We start from the raw sequence: 20,320 nt of genomic DNA, 5'->3' as shown, positions 1-20,320 counted from the left end.
CTCCGTGTCAGCTCCGTGTCAGCCTGACCCACACAGGCACACGGCCCGAGAACTGGCACTGACCGCGGCCTGCGAAGGAAACTCGGGGCCCAGGAAGCATCTGCTTAAAAGCCGTGCTCCCAGGCAGCCGCACAGAACGATTCTGTTGTGCATCGAGGCCGGTGCTAAATTTCTGACAGAACGCCAGCGGTTAAAGGGAACCCCGTTACTCTCTCGTTACTGAAGCGTTTCCACAATGCGCTTTCATCTTGCCACCACAAAAGACTTTTATTCTCCCGCGCAATCTCCTGATCGCTGCCAGGGGAGCCTCTCAGAAGAACCCACTGGAGCAGGCAGGTAAGGGAAATTTAACCAGACGAGGGGGAACGGCCGTCAGCGCCTCGGCGCCCTCAGCCCCACGAGGAGGGGGAAACGCCACGACGGCCTCAACCCCGGCCCCGCCCCTCAGCCCCGCGGCGCCCTCAGGCAGTCCCGACCCCGCCGCTCAGCCTCGGCCCCGCCCCTCAGCCCCGACCCCGCCTCTCAGCCCTCCCGCCCCACTGCGCACGCGCGCCGCCCTAATGCCCCGAGCGCTGCCCTGCGCCCCGGCCTGTGACGTCATGCCGCCACCTGCCCTCGCACTACGCGCCACCCGGAAGCGTCCGCCCGGGCAGCAGAGCCAGTGGGAGAAAGGTTCCGGGCCGGTTGGGTTCCGGGGCTGCCGCGCTGAGGCGCGGCGCGGCCCGCGATGATCCCGGTGCCGGTGGTGGTGACCGTGCTGGGCGGCTGGTGCGCCGTGTACCTGGCGGACACGCTGCTCAAGGTGAGGGCCGAGGGCGCAGAGCCGGACGGGGCCGGGAGGAGGCGGCGGCAGCCCCGTTCCCCCCGCGCCGGGCGGCCCCGGGCCCCGCTGCCGAGCCCGGGCTGGCGGAGCGGCCGCGGCCGGGCCGGGCCCGCTGCTTCCCGCGGGCTCTGAGGCGATCCCGGAGCCCGCCAGTCCCTGCTCCGCTTCCCCCGGGGCTGCGCTCCGAACGCCGCCCGGGACAGTGCACGGGCTCCGGTCTGTGCTAAAGGACCGGAGCCGCGGAAAGTTGGGGAAAACAGCATTTAATAGATTGCTTAAGCGGCTCCGTGGCAGCTTAACGTGGTGTCTGGAGTTTATTATTAACTAAACCTAACATACAGTCTTGTAAGTCTGCGGAATGTGCCTTATAATGATGATTTTCCTAAAGAAATGTAAAAAGCAATGCGTATTTGTTTCTTTTGAATGTCTTTAGTTTTACTGGAGAAAATTTGAGACAGAACTCTATACAAATACTTTTTTTAAAGAAATAAACTTTTCTGCTTGGAGAGTGTTAGGAGACTCATTCTTTTCCTCCTAATACAGGGGGGAATTTTTGAAAAGAAAATACACCAAGACATCATTTGTTAACATCTGGGATGCATCTGTGCATTGCTCAAGTTTCATTAAGTGGTGTGGCATTGTTTTGGGTTTTTGGTTTTTTTTTACAGATTCAGAGGTGTGATTTCTAAGACATGACCAAAATTGCAAAGAATGCATACAAAGTAGGCTGTGTGCTGGTTAAATATGAGGGAAAATGAAATGAGAGGTTTGATCTGTAATTCTTAATTTTACAGTCCAGGGGCTGCATCTTTTTCTGCCAAGGCAGATAAAGCTCAGTGATATGAAAGTACAAAATGTGCATTTTGTCACTCCTGTAAAATATAGGAAGAAATACAAGAAAATTCAGGTGCTTAGAAAACTTGGAAAAGTGTCTCCCCCTGCAGCTAATTGGAGAGCAAATGTAGCTCTGTTAGTGATGAAAGCTGATAATTGCAAAATATAGTCTGTACAATAATGGCAATAACAAATACAGTCATTTACCTGAAGACTTCTCAAATTTTCTTGCAGCAAGTCTATGTTAAGTATTAAAAAAACCAAAACAAAACAGCATTGTTTTGAAACACATGAGGTTAGCCAGGTACCAGAAGAAGGTGCTCTGACTGAAGGTCAGTCAGGAGGCTGCTGCTTCTCTTTTGGCAGCAGATTTGTGTCTGATGGAGACTCCTGGGCTGTGAAGCAAGAACTGAGCTCGGGTACCAGACCTGTTGTGCCATGGTGCTGAGACCGTTTGCATCTCTGAGACTCTGAAGATCTCTTTCTGCATTAGACCATAAAATCATTCTCTTCTGTAAATAAGGAGAGCCACTGCATTCTTGCAGCAGCAAGGGAAGGAAAAAAAAAACCCTGCACTGAAGTATATGAATGCCTGATTTATGTTGATAAAGAAGGGGGGGGGATGCCTAGAATTCTATAGCAAGCCTGAGAATCCAGGAGTTAAATTTTAATTCTGATCTTTTAACTAAAAGTTGACCAAGGTTATTAATCCTCAGGAATTATGTGGGAGATATTGGTTTCAGTGAACTTACTGGTAGATTTCCTGTTGTACTTCTCAGTTGTAGGTTTCACTGTGAGTACCACAGCTGAAATAGAATTTGGATTAAATAACCAGATTTATATCATTAGAAAGCTCAGGTTGCTTGTTTTTCTGCTGGTACTGTAAATCTCCACCACAACCCAAGGCTGCCAGCAACCACAGCAACATTGTACTGTTTAATTAATTGTACTGTTTGAATCTCAAATCACTTTCAGTGTAATTACACCAAGAGAATGTACAGAGCATGAGTGAAAAAAAACATGGGAGCACTTTTCCATGTGTGATCCTGGTGATATTTTTGGCAAGAGAAGGATGTGTGCTGTAACTTGCAGTTAATGTTTATTCTGTAAACCTGTTCTATGTGCAATATTTTTTTGCTCAGTTTGTTCCATTACTGGTTTTGTTCAGATTTTAAATATTTTATTTTGGCATTCTCACTGCTGGACTACAGTATAGAAAGTGTAACTGTATAAATATATTTTTGTATAAGTATATACTTTTGGTATAAGTATAAATGTATTTTTGCCCAGATAAATGAACATTTTATAAGAGTGCTATAATTAAAAGATTTGTGTCAAGAAACTAAAGCTATGCCAAATCAAGCTGGAATTTTGGATGCTTAGTCCCCCTTGTTGCTCCTCGTTGTACCACTGCTACCAACATTTTCATTGAAGCTTGGATTCTGTAAGAGGGACTCACTCAGACCCCTGAATTCCTTCTCCCCAGCATCCTAAGTCATCACATTTCATCCTGCCTGAAGGATCAGGAGCAGGTGAAGTGCAGGAGGTTGTCCCTCCTTCTGCTGTGGGAAATAAAGGATGCATTAGAGACGTTCAGTCAAGGTTGGTTCTCATTTTTGAAGGTCAGGAAGCTGAAATGATTCAGAGCTCCTGAGCAGATTCTGCCAGCAGAGAAGGATGTTAAGGACTCCTGCTTGCTGGCAGGCTCCTGTGGAGCTCCTGGAGTGTTTAGCAGCGTCCAGCATTTTAAAGGCTGCATGAATAAATGGGGCTGCTTTTATAGTAAAACTGATCTAACAGATCTCTCAGATCCCAAAGAAGCAGGGCCAAGGCCTGTGTGAAGCAGCTTGAAATGAAACAAGGGCATGAGGGTGTGTGTTTAATATGGTGATCCCACTGGGATCAGGACAGAAGGAGCAAAAATTTGCAAAGAGCTTTTTAACTTATTTTGCAAAAGTTTACAGCCGTTTAGTGATTATGAATAACATTTACACAACTTGTGAGGAAAATACAAAAGGAAAAATTTTTGGTACCTTTCTTTTCCACATTTGACAGCTGTATGGTCAGTGATTCCATATTTCTCATGGAAAACTTTATACTTATTTGTCTTGCTAGGACAGTGGACCTGTGATGTTGTTGGGATGAATTTGTGGCAATTCTAGGGAAAAAAGTGGGGTTTGCATGAGATAGAAGAAACACATTTTCAAGTGTCAAATCAGTGTATCTGATTAGCTGTATTAGAATAATGTTTTAGGGTTGTTTTGAGAGTTTTTTGACTGTGTGAATGAATAGGACTTTTTTTTTTTTAAATTCACAGAAGACAGTTTTTCACATCAGGGATTCTTAATGATACATGTATTTTTGTTCTTAATTATCTGCTAGATTATGTGAGGAGGTCTTTTTCTATGTTTCCTTGGCTTATGTATCACTAATTGTGTACAAGGCCTATCATCTTTGTGATCTCCTCTGTTAAAATTAGCAAAAGCTGATGTGATTGTGAGCACTAAAATGGTGCCATAGGGAGTGAGTGGTGTTGATGGGAGTGCATTACAGTGAAAATTTCTGTTGGTGCCCTCAGCTGACAGAACGAAAATGTGGCTGAAATCAGTAGGGTGAAGAAGAAGGAAATGATACAGAAATATATAGGCAGAAAGGATAAATGGTGTAATAGGTGGTATGTGAACAATGGCTCAAGTAAATGGGTCTCACAGCTGAGGAAGTTTGTTATTTGAAATAAACTTTCAGTGTTCAAGATTTAATTAATATGACAAAATGAGAAAATCTGACAAAATGAGAAGTGTGCAGTATGAGATCCTCAACCCCCAGCACCACTGTGGTGCAAGGCAGGAGGAATGTGAGGAATTGGCAAGTTCTAAATTTGTTCAAAGGACCACAGACAAGAGCTAGAAACTTGTGGAGTTCCTTGTCAGGGAGAGAAGGGAGCCTGTTGTGAACTACACACTTGGATGTCTTCAGTAGGTGCTGCTGCTTGTGGGGATCCTTGGGAACAGTGCTCCAGTTCAGACAGCTCCAAAGACTTGTCTGGATTTTATCAGAGACACTCCTGCCTTGGGAGCTGCCCAATGTCAGAATGCTCAAAGCTCATCTGTGCTTTTCCTGAGCTCTGAGTTCCTCCTGTGTCGTTTTTCATCTGGGTTTCTGACACAAGCTTCCATGAAGCAAGTGACTAAAGCCTATTGAGGATGCAAGCACCATAAAGTAAAGTTAGCAGTTGCAAAACCCATGTCTATTGGTCTATAATTCAAGATAATGCTGCAGATAGGTATTCATAGGTCACATTTATAGGTCACATCTCTCATCAAGAGAAATCTTTGGAACTACTAGAAGTACCTTGAAATGCTGGGAAGTTACCATAGTGAAACTGCTATTGCAATACAGGTTGATAATTTTAAATTTCTTGTGGTTTTTTGTCAGCCTGAGCAGATATTCCAGACCCTCTTTAGGCATCGTATTTGTGTTTGAAAAATACTCTGGTTTTGTCCTTACTAGCAGGTATCTGCAATAGTGAGCCATATCTCATCTGTATGAGAAAGTTTTTTTCACCTGGAGACAAAGAAGCATTTTTCATTATTGTAGTTTTTAAAATGTTTATTGGAATATAATTGCATGTTGAAAGACTACCATCAACAGTCTCGAGCCTTCTAACCAGAAAGTAAAACTACTGAAAGGGATTTAACACTAGGAAAGGTGATGCAAGACCGTGTTTGTCAGATAACTCTGGATACCCAGCCTCTCTCACAGACCTACAATTGTTGGAAATAATATCAAAACAGTGACATAACTTTTATGACATTACATGTGATTTTCACATTACAAGTCACACCTACCTGTATATGTCAATATGTAAGTAAGGTGTAGGACATCTACTTGAAATTATATATCTGTTTTTATACAAACAGATCACATTTACTGCTTGGTCACATTACAAAATCTTCCTGGAATGTTTTGGTCAAGCTGCTGTTCTGTTGTTTTGCAGTCCTCCAACTCTCTGAAGGCGTCCTACGAGGACTGGCTGCTGACGTACGGCCTGAGCGTCTCTCCCTTCCACCTGCGCTGGCAAACCGCGCTCTTCAACCGCCAGTTCTACAGCTGGGGCAGATGGAAACCCAAATTCCTCTACTTATGGTACCAGTTCTGCCTCCTTTCTCTGCTGTCAGAGTCAACAATCGAACCACGTTGGTGCCTTTCAGCATTAGAAGGGCAGTGGGTAGACATGGATATTTTAATAGACTAATGATTAAACCAATTGGAGTGGTTGCTCTAGTTGTACTGTGCCAGTATAAGTATTTAACCTCTTCTAAAAATTACATAAATGTGATACAAGTTGCATATTGAGCTTCTATAAAACTAGAAATCCTTAAACTATTTTTATGTGTGGTTTGAAGTATGCATAGTTCTGAAGAGTACAGCTATTACATGCAATACTGCATACAGAAGTAGGTCTGAAAGCTCAGATCCTAGATCATTCCCAAAGCTGTAGACTTAGCTCTCCCAATCACTACAGTTTACAAAGTATTCAGAGCCAGCTCTGTACCTGTAGTTAATAATTGCCCAGACATTCAGCAGTGATACCTGCTCAGGAGCACCCTGCTTACCTTCTGTCTTTTATCTGCCCACATCTTTCCATGCAAAGGTTGCAGAGTCCTGGGAATGGGTAGATAGTAGGGTGGTCTAATATGGGTGCTCCTGGACTGGTTTAGAAAACTATACTTCAATTGCCTCCATAGCATTACTTTGTATCTGAAAATATAAAATGAGTAAGGTTTGAATTTCTTTTCATTTCCTGTATTGCTACCCTCAGTGAGAGAGTAATAAAAGAGAGGTCTACTTCAAATTGGTTTCTCTAGTATGTAATGATTTTGTAATAATCAGTCTGAAATAGCTCTATATCAATTACAGTTTTTAATGTGTATAATTTATTACAGTATAATGTTTCCACTAGTCTCTTTAATTAACATTACAAGTACATGTTGCTTAAAATAAATCTACTAATTCCCAGTGAGCTTCATTAAGGCTGATAAGAGAACAGTTGAGCTGTTATGAGAGGAGGAAGGATTGGTAGTGAGGTGTATGTGCTGGATTTACATCATGGAAGTTTTTTTTAGTTAGAAAAAGGAGTTATCACGTTCTTCAGCCATAGGACAGTGTAAAATAAGAATAATAATATTAATGCTGAATAAAAATTTGTCACTAAGTGGAGTGACATGAATTGAAATTATTTTCAAAATTGATTTTAATGAAAAATTGATGAGAAGAACAATGTAGCTTAAGCAATTGGTGTTAATGTGGTCTTGCAGTTGTACTCTTTAGTTGTTTTTTAAAAAAGATTCAGTCTCATTTCTTGTTCTTTAGCCCATTTTATTGTTTGTGAGAATGCTGCAAAATGTACAAAAGAAGCTTACATATATAAGTACATAAGCTGCCCCATAATTTGATCTAGGTCTCTAAATATGTGATGCTGTTGTGCAACATGGCCAATTATGCATTGTTAGTTAAGTTTCTATATTCTTATAAACTTATGTATTCATAGCTACAGGCAAGTTACATGTGTTGGGTAACAGAATAAAAGTATTTGAAAGTTGATCAGGATATAGTTTGGATGTAGAACATTTATTAAACAAGGAGAATATAAGTTATAAGTGTTATTAGTATATATTATTGTTGTTAGTTTCCTTTAGCATTTTTCTACTGGATTGTTGATGAATTGTGGTGGCATCAGGTAAGTTTTGCCCTGTGGTTTGTGCAGTAACTTGTACTGTAAAGAGGAGATTTGCATAGCCAGAGATGACACCCTTTTTCTCTTGGCTGTGCATTGCTGAACTCTTTGCTTCTCTGTGTAGGTTCAGTGTAGGAATGGTGTTTGGAATAGTTGCCATGTTTGGCTCTGTTATTCTGCTTGGGAAGACCCTGCTGCAAACACTGACCCAGATGCTCACCGAGGCTCCAAAAGCCCAAAATGATCGAATGCTGCAGGTTGTGGTGAGTGTTCCCTCCTCAGGTCTTTGTTTGAGAAATGTGTGCAGATCTAAAGCAGCTTCTTAATGGGGTACGGGATGCCAAAATATTCCTATGCAAGAATAACCCAACTCCTGATGTTCATCTGCATGAAAATGTGCTGGTTTTTTACCAGCCTTAAAAATGGGACAGGAGGTATAGAAAAAGGGAAAATGAAGGCAAACATGTGGAAGAGTTTATGTTAAAAATCCTTAGGAGTGGGAACTGGATAATCATTTTGAAAAGCCCTAAATTATAGTACTAAGAGTAAAATTATAGTACTAAGCATATAAAACTGAGTTAAGAACTCGTTTCCTGTAAGCTGTGCAGTAGGCTCTGGTGACCTTACAGTTTGCAGAGCTCATACATAATTGACAAGAGGAGACCAGTTCTGTTTCTTTTAATACAATAGAAAACAACAGGAAAGGAAAAGGAAAGAAAGGCAAAAAACTTTGTGTGATAGTAGAGCAAAAATCATTAGTGAGGAAGTATTTTTTGATTCTTCAAGGACTTGTGACTTAATTGACTATGTGAAATTTCAAGTGCTAATTCTGACAGTATCAAAGTCCAATGATATATTTCATTGTTCTGTGCATTTCTGGTGCTGGACAATATATTGTGTGGTTTTAGAATGGAATGTATTTCACAGGATAGGGGGGATTACAAATACTGTCTTTTTAATCTCTTTGCAAGGCAGTAATGGACGAACTGACATTGCCTTGCTACAGTTTTAACCTGGAAGGATTTCTGGTTACCTTTTTATACCAGGAATGCAATGTGGCCAAAATGTATGGTAGTTTTCCTGAAATTCAGAAAGTGTTATGGGATTGCTCTGCCTTCTGCTACATGGCTTAGAGCAGAGGTGCCCAGCCATGTTGCTCTATTTCAGTACTCAGCTATTCAGGTGACCAGATGTTGAGAATTGTGTGCAGATACAATAGACCTTCCTGTAAGCACTAAACTGACTGCATGCAGCTAGGCTGGCATGAGTGCAGGAAGCCTGATTTAGCATGTGCCAGAAACATACTGCCTTTGGATGGGACTGTTTCACACAAGCAGAGTGAATATACAGAGTTCAGTGTGTGTTGGAAAAAGCAGGCAGTGAGACCTGAGGGGGAACCACTGTCACTGCCACTGCTGCCCCTGTCCAGAGCCTGCTCCTGAATTACCTCCAGGGGCAGACAGGAGTGGGCAGTCTGTGCATCTGGGAGGGCATGAGCTGAACATGAGACAGAAAATTTTGTAATTTACATTCCAACAGGATCTGTCCTAACTTTTCTGCAGTACCTTTCCATCTTCATTTTCTGAGGTCATTTTATGGATCCATCCACTTTTGTGACACCAGAGTAAAGTGGTCATTGACAATATATTGCTCTTTGGAGAAAATAACACAGACACAACCAAAGTAAAGATGAGCCTTTGGAATTAATCTGGTGTGAACTGGAACACACCAGTGAAGGTAGAAATGTAGGATAATGTTCACAATTTCAATGTGGACTTGTTTCCTCAGTGACTGCCTCCTGGTAATATCATTGCATTCAAACCAAGGATTGACTGGCTCTGAAAACAGTTTAATAGATAGGGATAAAGTAATGTCATGTGTGGGGATAAGGTTACTTCTCCTAAGCTGAGTTGTGGTTCTCTTCCTTTCTTACCTCATTCTTTCAGTTTTGAATGGTCACAGTTGTATAATTCTGCCTTTAGCAAGTTTCAGAATTCTTTTTAAGGGGAATGTGCTAGTGTAAATTGACACTAAAAAGAGATTTATGTGGTTGTAAAGAGGTGAAGAATGACTTAGGAGGACCTTCCCATTAAAATTGTTTACTTGTATTTGACTGCCTGGAAGAGAGCAAATTAGTTTTTAAAAAACCCAACAAAATCCCACTTTTTCTTTTTAAACTTAATTTTAGCCTGTGGCATAAAGCTATTTAGCCTTTACCCTCTGGGTCTGCAGAGAAGGAGAAACAGTTGTACTTATATTTTATTAAGATTTTTGTATGCTTCCTCTTTTGTTCAGTCATGTACTTGATGTAAAATACCTGTCTATAGGTAACTGGGCTGTTTGTCTTCAGCTGCCCCCTCCTGTGTTGGTTGCCTGCTGACAAAAGTAGGAGAGAGGCAGATTAGTTACAAGCAAAGGATCTTGTTTTACTAAAGGCATTTCCAGAAGGCCATAAAATACAAGACAGCATGCTTTTTAACAAAATCCTGCTATTGATTGCAGAGCCCTTTATGAGAGGTAACTTCTGTTTTAGGTGAATCTTAAAATAGCTCATTGACGTAAAGTCTGAAAGCATCTGGTGCTGTGTTCTAGCAGGCTGCAGTCATGGTGGAATGGAGATGGCAGCTCTTGCTGCTGCCATCTGTCCTCCCACGCAGAGAGAGGCAACACCACTGAAGTGATGCATTAGTGCCACCAGCTGATGCTGTAATGCAAGCAGTGATGTTTCAGAAATGAAGTGTGGCTGTCTTTCATACTGTGAGTACCACAGCTGAGCCAGTTAAGGTGAATTCCTTGGTCACCATCACACTAGACAGAATTTGTGAGGTGATTAACATTAATGAATCCTTTTGAAGGATTTAATTCAGCTAGATTGTCTCAACCAACTCTTGTAGAATTCTGCTACATGGGTAGGTAAATGCATATAAGTGAAGAATGTGCAGAACTGAGCAAAGGTAGAATCCAACCTACCTAGTTGGGTGTGCAGCCTTTTGTTTTCCATGATGCTGGGTTTTACAGAGTTCTGTAGACAGGCCAGGACTTTTTGCCCACAGCACCTCTTTTGTGAGGCTGGATTGCAATTCATGTTGTGTTCACATCAATTGTTAGTGAGCATACTGGAGTGCAGCCTGCCGTGGGTAGAAAAAGCTGTAGATCTGACAGGAGGAATGTCCCAGAGCAATCCCACTGCAGCCCAGCAGCTGAGGGTGATGCAGCTGAGCAGGATGAAGGTCCATCAGGAGGAAGGAGGGGATGGTTCCTCATGCTTTCATTAGTGACCACTTTGAAGCCTGTCTGGAAGCAGTTGGTGTCTCATGACAAGCACAGTGAAGGACCTGGGAGTGGTGGGAATCCACAGCAATGGGAAGAATATGAGAGGCCTGCATATTATGTCTTAGGTAAATTAAAAATCATTTCAAGATGGGGTTTTTTTAAGGTTAAATTGCCATATGTAGACTAGTAAAGCCTGAAGAATAGATGAAAATTATGGGGTTTTTTTTGACACTGTAAACTGAAATAATTTTGTGATTTCTATAGGAAGAGAGAAGGAAGAGACTGACTGTTCAGCTGTCAACTCATTTTTGAATTTTTCATGTTCATACTTTTTGGAGTGCCTTACAATTTTTATTATTTTCTTTTGAAAGGTGGATCTTTTCTGTAGCTACGTGAGTGGTGGCAGGAAATTGTAAACTAATGCTCACAGTGCCAAGGCTGTTTCATTCGAATGGAAGTCTGTGTACATTTTTATAAACTTCTCGAGCTTAATATAGAGTAGGACATGTTTGGTCAGAACCGTGGGGAATATATAGGGCAGGGAGCGGGTTTTGTGCCTGGAGAGCTTTTTCATGTTCCACAAAAGAATATATATTTAATATACTTTAAAATACACTGAATAAGTTGGTAAAAGAGGTGCAAACTGATCGTGCTGCATTGAGAACAGCCCCTGGTCTGCAGTGGACATGAGGAAGTGAGTGAGAGCAGCAAATTTAGGAGCAGAATGATTTGTCTTTGTACCTCTTGTTTTCCTCCTGTGTTTTGTTTTGTTGTCATGCCCACATCAACAGGTGCCTGGTGTCAATTTGCCCATCAGCCAGCTGACCTATTTCTTCTCTGCAATCCTCATCAGCGGTGTCATACATGAAGTCGGCCATGGGGTGGCAGCTATTCGGTAATTTCTGTTTTGCTTTTCTGCTACTCTGACAATAGAGCCAAATATTCCAGAGCAGTTACCTAGCCATGAATGTTGTTAGCTCTGCTTTGTTTTATCTAGAGAGTCTGTAATTCTTAGCTTCCTTAGATTTGAAGTCTGTAATTCACAGCTTCCTTAGATTTGAAGTTTGTAAGGGTGTACAAATTAGGGATAGAGTTTTAATGCAGTATTTATTATACAGATCATGAGAAGGGACTTCTGCTTTGCAAATATAGCATCAGGTTTAAAACAGTTTTTTTTTAAGTGGCCCAGTTTTTTACACAGCAATTTAATTTCTGTGCTTGTGGCACTGGAACTCCTACTATTGCACAATGATACTTTAAAATAGATTTTTAATTGATTTGTTTAAACATAGCTTATGAAATATGATATGAACAGATTGAAGCAATAACTTGGTCAAATGTGATTTGTCCCTGTTAACCTAAATGATTTATTAGCTTTGATCAAAAATCATATTTTTAATGTCCTTAACTATTGATGATTACTTCACCAAAATTATTTGACAGGTTAGTCACTACTGTTAAATGCCACTTTAGCATAAAAAAGTTAAGCAATGATTACTGGACTGATGATCAGGGGTCCTCCACATTTCTCTTGTGCAGTATCATTCTCTCTTCTTTGAGCATAAAGCCCTAAGTTGTTTCTCTGATTTTTCTAAGTGTAGGGAGTCATGAGTGCATTTTAACCCATATGCTACCTCTTTTGTTCTCACTCAGAGGGGTGGTTTGAGAACCTCTGTGTTTCATATGCTCTGCTTGTCTTTCAGCTTTCTTCCCTCAAACATTCACAGGGAATATTCTGTGGAGGATGAACCTTTTGCTTATCCCATCACAGGAAGAAGCAACAAAATTTTCTTTCTAGTGCATGTTGCTGGCAGACTGCAGAGAAGCTAGGAGTCACTACAGAGCTCTTTTTATGCAGAAAGGAAGAGTAATTCTTGTATCTTAATGGTGTGATATCTTTATTCAAGGTCTAGAGCAAAGGCTTTGAATATTCAATTTTGGATTATATTTTCATCAAAAAATTATTTTCCAGTATTTCCAAAGGAGAAATTAGTTGGTCCAATGTACGTTGGCAGCTAGTGTTGCTGCTGCTGTTTTCTGCTTGACTTTTTTATTCTCCTTCTAGCACAGGTTGGGTCTATAGTGCTGTTACTGTCAATTCTCAGGGTTTCAACTTCACTAAAAAGCTGTGCTGTGGGCAAATTTTACTGTTCTGGCCAGTCACTTAGCTTTCCTGAAATCTAATACACTTTTGCCAACTTCAGTTCCAGAAAGCATTAGCTGTGAACTGTAAGAGCTTAAGTATTTGAGCTTTAGTTTAGTCAAGGCTCATACCAAACAATCTTTTTCTTCCTCCCTGTGTGTTTTCTACCCAAGTCATGAAATCCTGAACAGGCATTAAACTGCCTATTATTAATTGGTAGCATGGCATGAGTTAACTCCACAGTATTAGTGTGAGAATTAATTCTGAATAGTTTTGTATAATTGTCTTCTTTTGGTGTATATACACATTAAATAGATACATGTAAATAAGGAAAAGATTATACCCAGTATATTGTCAAAGTAAAGATAGGGGATTAGCTGATCTGGGCCTGGTTTGTCTTGGAACATGATTTTGCCATGCCTCTCTTAAGTCCCTTGTACAATTTCTAGCTTAAAAAAACCTTAATGTGTTTGTTAAAAAAAAATCCATTTAAAAGTAATTGCAAAACCCTTGGGAAAAATATTATCTGTGTAATAGTGTCAGCTACTAATGTATTTAAATAGAATAATGGAATGTTAAGGTTTGGAAGGGCATTAGCATTTGTCCTTCTAACCTCTTGACTCGTTTTCATTTTTTCAGATGATATTTCACTCATTTTGTTAGTTTACAATGTACTCTAAGGTCCATTTATGAGAAACAGAGGAATTAAAAATTCCAGAACTGTGGAAGTATTTCATTAAATGGAAAGCAATTGATTCTTGCAAGTATTTTTACATAGATGAGTTTGAAACTGCTTACAACAGGCTGCCATTTTTTTACTTAAAAGAACTATTACCCTAAATGTTGAAATATATGTTAACATTGAAGTTAGGTAGGTTTTTAAAAAGTATTTTATGTGTTACTGTTACCAGGAGACAGAAAAGAAGTTGAACTTGCCCTTTATGTTTTTACCAAACTTAAAAATTTATACTGCTTAGAAGTGGCAACTACAGCAGAAAACATCCTTTAGTTTAATTATCTTTCAATTACTGATAGTATAAAAAATAAATTAGTTTTATAATTAAAATTTAGTCATTCTTGTTGTCAAAAACTGTGTGCTTTGTAGAATCTCTTAGTTTTTCTTTTGTTTGGTTGCGGTTACACCACTTCACTTTTCTTTCCTTCTTTTTAAGAGAGCAAGTACGATTTAATGGATTTGGAATTTTTATTTTCATTGTCTATCCTGGAGCCTTTGTTGACCTCTTCACAACTCACTTGCAGTTGATATCTCCTGTTCAGCAGTTAAGGATATTTTGTGCAGGTAATAGTTTGTGGTTTTTTTATTAAATCTTTGCTTAGCACCATTCCAAGGCATCATTGTGAATCTTTGATTGAGTATTTAAAGTTTAGAATGAATAAGTACCAAAGCTTCTCTTTACCTAATGGTGATCCTCCTGTTCTGGACCTGTGTTGGCATTTGATCATTACTGCCCTCATTGAGCTGCTTTCTGGGCTAGAGATGTCACTTTCTAGGATCTTAAATGAGTGCAAATTTCCTGTCTTGAAGAACTTTATTCTATTCTAGATCCAATTCAGAATAGTTGTGCATAAGAAATTCCAGTTGTGTGGTTGGGGAAAAACTGATTTCTGATGTTCCTCTCATTAGAAAGAGCTCTTGCATTAGGTGCAGAAGTTCCTCTGTCTTTTTTGTTTGTTGTTTGTTTGGGACTTTTTCTGCACATTGTATGGCCTAAATAGCAAAACCTTGGAGCACACAAGCTGGGAAGTACTGAGCCAGAATGGTGCTATGAGAAAAACGACTTCCTGTCAACACAGGTCAACATCCTTGAACAATTCATTACTGTTTTCTGCAATAGGAACACTCTATTTTTCAAAAGTATTGTGATTTTCACTGACCTGTGAGTTGTGTTATTGTACAGGTCGCTGTGTTTTGATGTTGCCATCAGGAGGAAATAAAGGTTAAAACACAAACATCCTAAGAGGGTCATAGCTTATGGCTCCAGATAACCTCCAGATGTTTTTGAATTGATATTTTCTGAAGTCTCTGGCTACTGTTGAGTAGAGCCTCATTGCTGTGAAAAGTCAAACTCAGACTGTTCTGCCTGAACCACTTGTATTATTTCTGGAGACAAGGTGGCTCCCGAAGAACTGAAATAGAGATAGAAAAGTTACCATCTTGGTTCAGTTCTTAATACTGGTGTTTTTTCTGTTGCAGGCTTGCAGCCAGCCTGTTGTAATATTTAGTTATTAAATTTGTTTCTTGAATATTGTATATAAAACATCATACAGAGGGTGGACATACAGTAGGCTTTAGTAAGCTTTCATAAATCAAGTAAATAATTGCAAATACTAGATAAGTAAATATATCTGTATTCCAAATACCCAAATAAAAAAAAAATCATTCACATACAATAGGCTAACTTTTAGGAAGCCCTGTTTCTCAAATGAATCTGTTTCCATTTCCATCTACTGGGAACAGAACTGAAAGAAAAGGCATGCTAAATTTCAAAATGGTTTGCTTACATAGATTCCTAAGACATTATCTAGAAAAATAGAATTCTCAGCTGTAATAGAAAATAATTGCTAGCATGTTTTGATGACAAGCAAACACCTGTAATAATTTCTCATGTTTCTTAGAAACCTGAGATAGGGGAATACAAGGCAGGAGCAAACATATTGCAAGACTGGTCAGCATGAATGGCTTGCTTTCAGTTAGGTATAACAAAGAAATGCATTTTTTCACAGTTTTTGATAGATATGCTTCAGAACTAGGGTATTTGATAATGATAAAATGCAATGTTCAGTAAACAACCAATTTCTTTTATTTGTCAGAACAGTTGAATGAACCTATTCCTGGTGTTTAGAAATTTGAATTTAGGGAGATATGCTCATATTTTTGTGTAGCAGCTAAGTAACAGAGCTAGACTAGAGGCCAATACCTAATATTCTTTTTGTAGTCCAGCTATAGTCTGGAGATTAAAAAATATATTTTTTGTACAGCAGATGGCATCATATGTTCAAGAATAGGAAATGAGTGTTCTTGTAAGACTTGTGATATTTATAGCATAATTCTATGCCTGCTAGATAGATGAAAAGGGATTCTGTGCAGCACCTTCTTGTAATTAGTTCAAATATTTGTATTACTTTCGGAGATAATTTTTAATACATTTCATCTTGTCTTTAACAGGAGTTAAATGTTTTTGGTTTTCTTTTTTTAATTAAATAATAGTTAGTATATTATTTTAGGGTGTTTTAGGGTTGTGTAAAGTGTCTCTTCTCAGATGTAAGGAATTAGGTGTCCAAGGATGAGGCTGTTTTAGCAAGATGAAGTTGAGGGTAGACTGAGCAGTGTGCCTCTACAGGTATTCTGATTTAGAGCATGTTTATTTTTCTGTGGTTCCCCTGGGATGAGTTTATAAACCTTTCTGTTTTAGACTTCTTGGTGTATTCTACACATCAAATGGTGTCAATTTTGGTAGCAAGGCCCTTTTTTCCTAACTGAAAATATTCCTTGTCACTCTCTAGCAGTTCCATCACCTCTTATTATTATTTCAAGGGTTGGGATTTTTTCAGTTTACTCTTTGTAGCTGCCACACTGTTGAAAAGAATTTTGTTTCCATTTTACATTTTTTGTCTTTTGTTAAGCTGTTAAGCTGAAAAAATATTTTTAAGATAAAAAGGTTAAAACAATAAAGTTAAAATATTTGCCACTACTTGTAGATTTGTTGCAAATAAATGTGTGTATGTGAGATAAGGAGAAGGGATTACAAAAACATTTCCTCTATCTGAGTGCCTTTCCATGAGATACAATTAAAACTATTGAAAAAAATTACTTTAAGAAGCATGTACCAGTGGAAAAGGCAACTTAGTTCAAGGACTCCAAAAATGTCTCTCATTTCTGCAGCAATATAAGTGTGAAAGAAGGTGAGGTGAGATGTGGAGATAGACAGGGAGGGGACATAAGTCTGCCATATGCTGTGATTTCTGTGTTATATACTCTGCAGGAAAGATAGGTTTAATACATTTGTGAATATATTTAATTGAATTCCTGTGCTGTTACTGCACTGTGAGTACAGAATTGAATCCGACTCCTCACAACAGGATGAAGCACTGTAAGAAGGAAATAAAGACTCTTCAACACTGAAAAGTTTTCCTGCATTGTTCATACAAAACTGTTTGTCCAAGAACACAAACGAATGAGAAAATTTGTGTAGTGCTGAATGTGGAAAGCCACAAAGCTTTGATGATGAACACCAGCTGTGTCTTATAATAGTGGCTCATTTCTTCTTGTGGAGAACCACATACTATAAAGATGGCAATTGCAAATATGTTCCCCAAAACACTGTGTCAGGAAGTGCTGCTATTTGGTTTCTTGATGGGCTTTTTGGTCCATATTATCTTGTAGAAGAAGCCATTTTTTTCAAATAATTTCCTAAATTCATTTGGCACATATACATGTAGTAATTTTAATTGAAATAATGTAGGTTACCATCATAAATACTGAATTGCAAGTAAATTTCAGACATCTTGCTCTGTAGGACAAACAGTATTTTTTCAAAAATAAGCCCATGTATTGAAATTCTTAATTTCAACAGTTTATTGTGTTAGAAGGTAACACGTAATGTATTTCATTCCACTGATTTTTTTTTTTTAAATATTTATGATTGAAGACAACTCTGTAGATAGAAACTGTATTTTAATAATTGATTCAGAAGCCCAGTTTCTCTTCTGGGTACACTACCCTCTCATACTTAAAAAAGTAGTGGTACATGAAATCTTACTCTGGTGGAATGACGCTTTAGAAATGGTCTTGCTGCTCTCCTGTCTTTTTTGATAGTATAATTCTCAGGGGCTGAAGAGTTTTCTCTAAAACTTCCTTACAAAAGGGCATTATAGAAGCTAAAGTTTGTAATCTATGTACTCTTCTTTTATGCCTATGTTCACAAATTAACTTTTCATTTATTCTTGCAGTAATAATTTCAGGAAAGTTAATTAGAAGGTTGTGGGATCATTTAAAAACCAGCTTTTTTTTATTAGTGTTTATTTAGAAACTTTTTTTGCCTTCTTTTTAGGGGTGTGGCATAATTTTGTTCTTGGTGTTGCCAGTTTCATGGTGTTGTTTCTGCTGCCAGCCATTCTTTTCCCTTTCTATTACACGGGTGTTGGGGCACTTGTCACTGAGGTAGCAGAGGTAAGAAGGATATTTGCTGTTTCCATATTATATGCTTTGTGATCTGAAATATACCTGTATCTCTGATTATCACAGTCAGAATTGGTCAGTGCAGCTCTTTGCAGAATCTAATATAGTGAACTTCTTGCTGAAAGTTTTCCTTTCAATCTCATGTATCTTAGTATTAGTAAATAAAGGAACATGGTGTGAATAATAATAGACTAATTAGCATACTGTAAAACTGTTGAGACTCATTTGAGATGAGTTTGCAGGTTTATTTCTGGTTTTAACTGTTCTTTAGTATTGGCACAAAGCAAATCTACTGGAAATTGTGTTATCACTCCAGGTACTGCTATCTTTTTTCAATGTTAAAGATTATTTTGAGCTGATTTCCTTGTTTGGTCAGCTGGAAACAAAGTAGAGATCGATTTCTGGGATTCTGGAAAGGAATGATTTTTTTTTCTGACTTAATCAAATAGAGCACAGTTGAACAGCAGAGCTGAAAGGATTCAATCTTTCTTGGACCTAAAAGTCAATTGATAAAACTCAGGAGAGAGTGACATTTATAATGCTTTATTACTTTTGAAAATATAGGTACACCTGCTTTCTTGAAAAGTTCAGGGTATTAATTTAGGTTACTTGAACTTAATATGTTGTGGATTTTCTTAGCATTTTGACCCAGATGAAAATAATTACTCAAATCTGAAGATGTGTCCAGGACACTTGAAGACTTCCCTTTCCCTCCCCTTGCCCCCCAGTTTTTAGTGTCTTAACCTAAAGATTTCATAGTATTCAGTGAACTGTAGACTAATCTTTGTTTATCCTCCTATAGTGATATGATTGACTTCACTGTTCTTCTCAGGATTCTCCTGCCAATGGACCAAGAGGTCTTTTTGTGGGAGACCTTGTCACTAACCTACAAGACTGCCCAGTCTATAATGTGGAAGACTGGAATTCCTGTCTGGGAGACATTTCAGAGAAGTCACAGGTCGGCTACTGTGTAAGTGCAGCCACCCTACAGCAATTAAGCTTTCCAGCTAGAGGTATGACTTAAGGTGCTCTCCTCATTATTTTGTATGTTAATTAATTTCTATTTTAATTTAATCATGTCTTAAAGACTTTTTGGATTTAGAATTTGTTGTTGGGGTCAGATTTCTTGTAAGTCAAATCTGCTGTCCTGTCTTAAGCAATTACCACTGTGTCATGCTGTTTTGTGAAATCTGACCGTGAGAGAGGGCTAGATATAGGAATTTCTCATCTTTCAGTAATCTTGTACAAATATCCTGTATGATCTGAATAATAAAATTTGCTTCTTCAAGATATTGCAGAACTTGGTTCTTAGCAGTAGTACAATTATCTCCTCTCTTTTAAGTTCTGTAAAATAGATCAACTCAGTGATCTTTTGCAGATGTAAATTTCATGTTACCTCACAGCTTTGATCAGCATGACATTGCAAATTGTATTATTTAACCCAATTATGTGCTTTATTATGGTCATTTCTTCATATGTGTCTCCCTATAGGATTTTATGTCATTGCCCATGAACTCAGTTTTGTCTGGATTGCACATACTGCTTCTGGAAGTCAGTCTACTTCCTTCTGTTTCCATTTATACATTAGAGTGCTTGTTGCTATAAGAGCTTATGCCCAAGAAACCGAGAAAAAAAAAAGAACTGAACTGAGCTAGAACAATAAACAAAAATTGAGTAGAACAAAAAAGAACAGTCAAGTTAAATTGGCTGAGCATCTTGTGACATGCCCTGAAGCTCTCTAAAGTTTCTTTCATGCAAGCACTCATGGAAACTGAATTCCAGAGGTAAGGGGCTGCTGCTGAGCAAAGCTTGTGGGATGTTAGTCAGAGCTTTAAAATTGTCACTGCATTTTTCCATCATCCTGGCAATAAACAGGAGGTCAGGCAACTCGACTGTCCGTGGTTTTGATGCACTGTAGAATTTCCGTGACACTGAAAAAGTTGGTTTTTTTTAATTATGTAAAGAAAGTGTTCTTATAGCTGATACTGAGATAAATATTTAAACTGGAAACTAGTGGAGTATGGGTAAGAACCTGCTTTTAGAGGTCTGACACTTTGGGTTATGCCTCTGAAGAGGAGTGCAGCTTTGGCCCATGCTTTCAGCTGGGCAGGGATGGCAAGAACCAATTCTCAGATGTTGTAGGTATATATATCCTCAGATTGTGCTGTTCTCTGAAGTGCAATTTTGGAGTCATGGGTAATAAAACTGCATATTTTGCAGATGAACTGGTCCTGTTTAGATTGGAATACTAGAGGCTTACTGCTGGAGATTCAATATTGCTTCCAAGCCTGCTTGCTGTATTGTGTTAGC

General features: G+C 39.0%; 1 protein-coding gene across 1 annotated transcript in view; it reads left to right on the top strand.

Annotated features, from left to right (window-relative positions):
• Window positions 1-648: 648 nt before the first annotated feature.
• Window positions 649-20,320, top strand: part of MBTPS2 (membrane bound transcription factor peptidase, site 2) — a 40,651-nt gene continuing 20,979 nt past the window's right edge. The window contains exons 1-7 of the mRNA XM_064707331.1: window positions 649-802; window positions 5,655-5,803; window positions 7,519-7,657; window positions 11,459-11,562; window positions 13,983-14,110; window positions 17,883-18,001; window positions 18,843-19,023. Coding sequence (XP_064563401.1) covers window positions 728-802; window positions 5,655-5,803; window positions 7,519-7,657; window positions 11,459-11,562; window positions 13,983-14,110; window positions 17,883-18,001; window positions 18,843-19,023 — 895 coding nt within the window. The 5' untranslated portion in view covers window positions 649-727. The remainder of the gene's footprint in view (window positions 803-5,654; window positions 5,804-7,518; window positions 7,658-11,458; window positions 11,563-13,982; window positions 14,111-17,882; window positions 18,002-18,842; window positions 19,024-20,320) is intronic.

This window comes from Zonotrichia leucophrys, chromosome 1, assembly GCF_028769735.1.
Source record: "Zonotrichia leucophrys gambelii isolate GWCS_2022_RI chromosome 1, RI_Zleu_2.0, whole genome shotgun sequence".
Classification (NCBI taxonomy): Eukaryota; Metazoa; Chordata; class Aves; order Passeriformes; family Passerellidae; genus Zonotrichia; species Zonotrichia leucophrys.
Note: the sequence above shows the minus strand (reverse complement) of the source record. Positions and strands in the feature narration are given on the sequence as shown.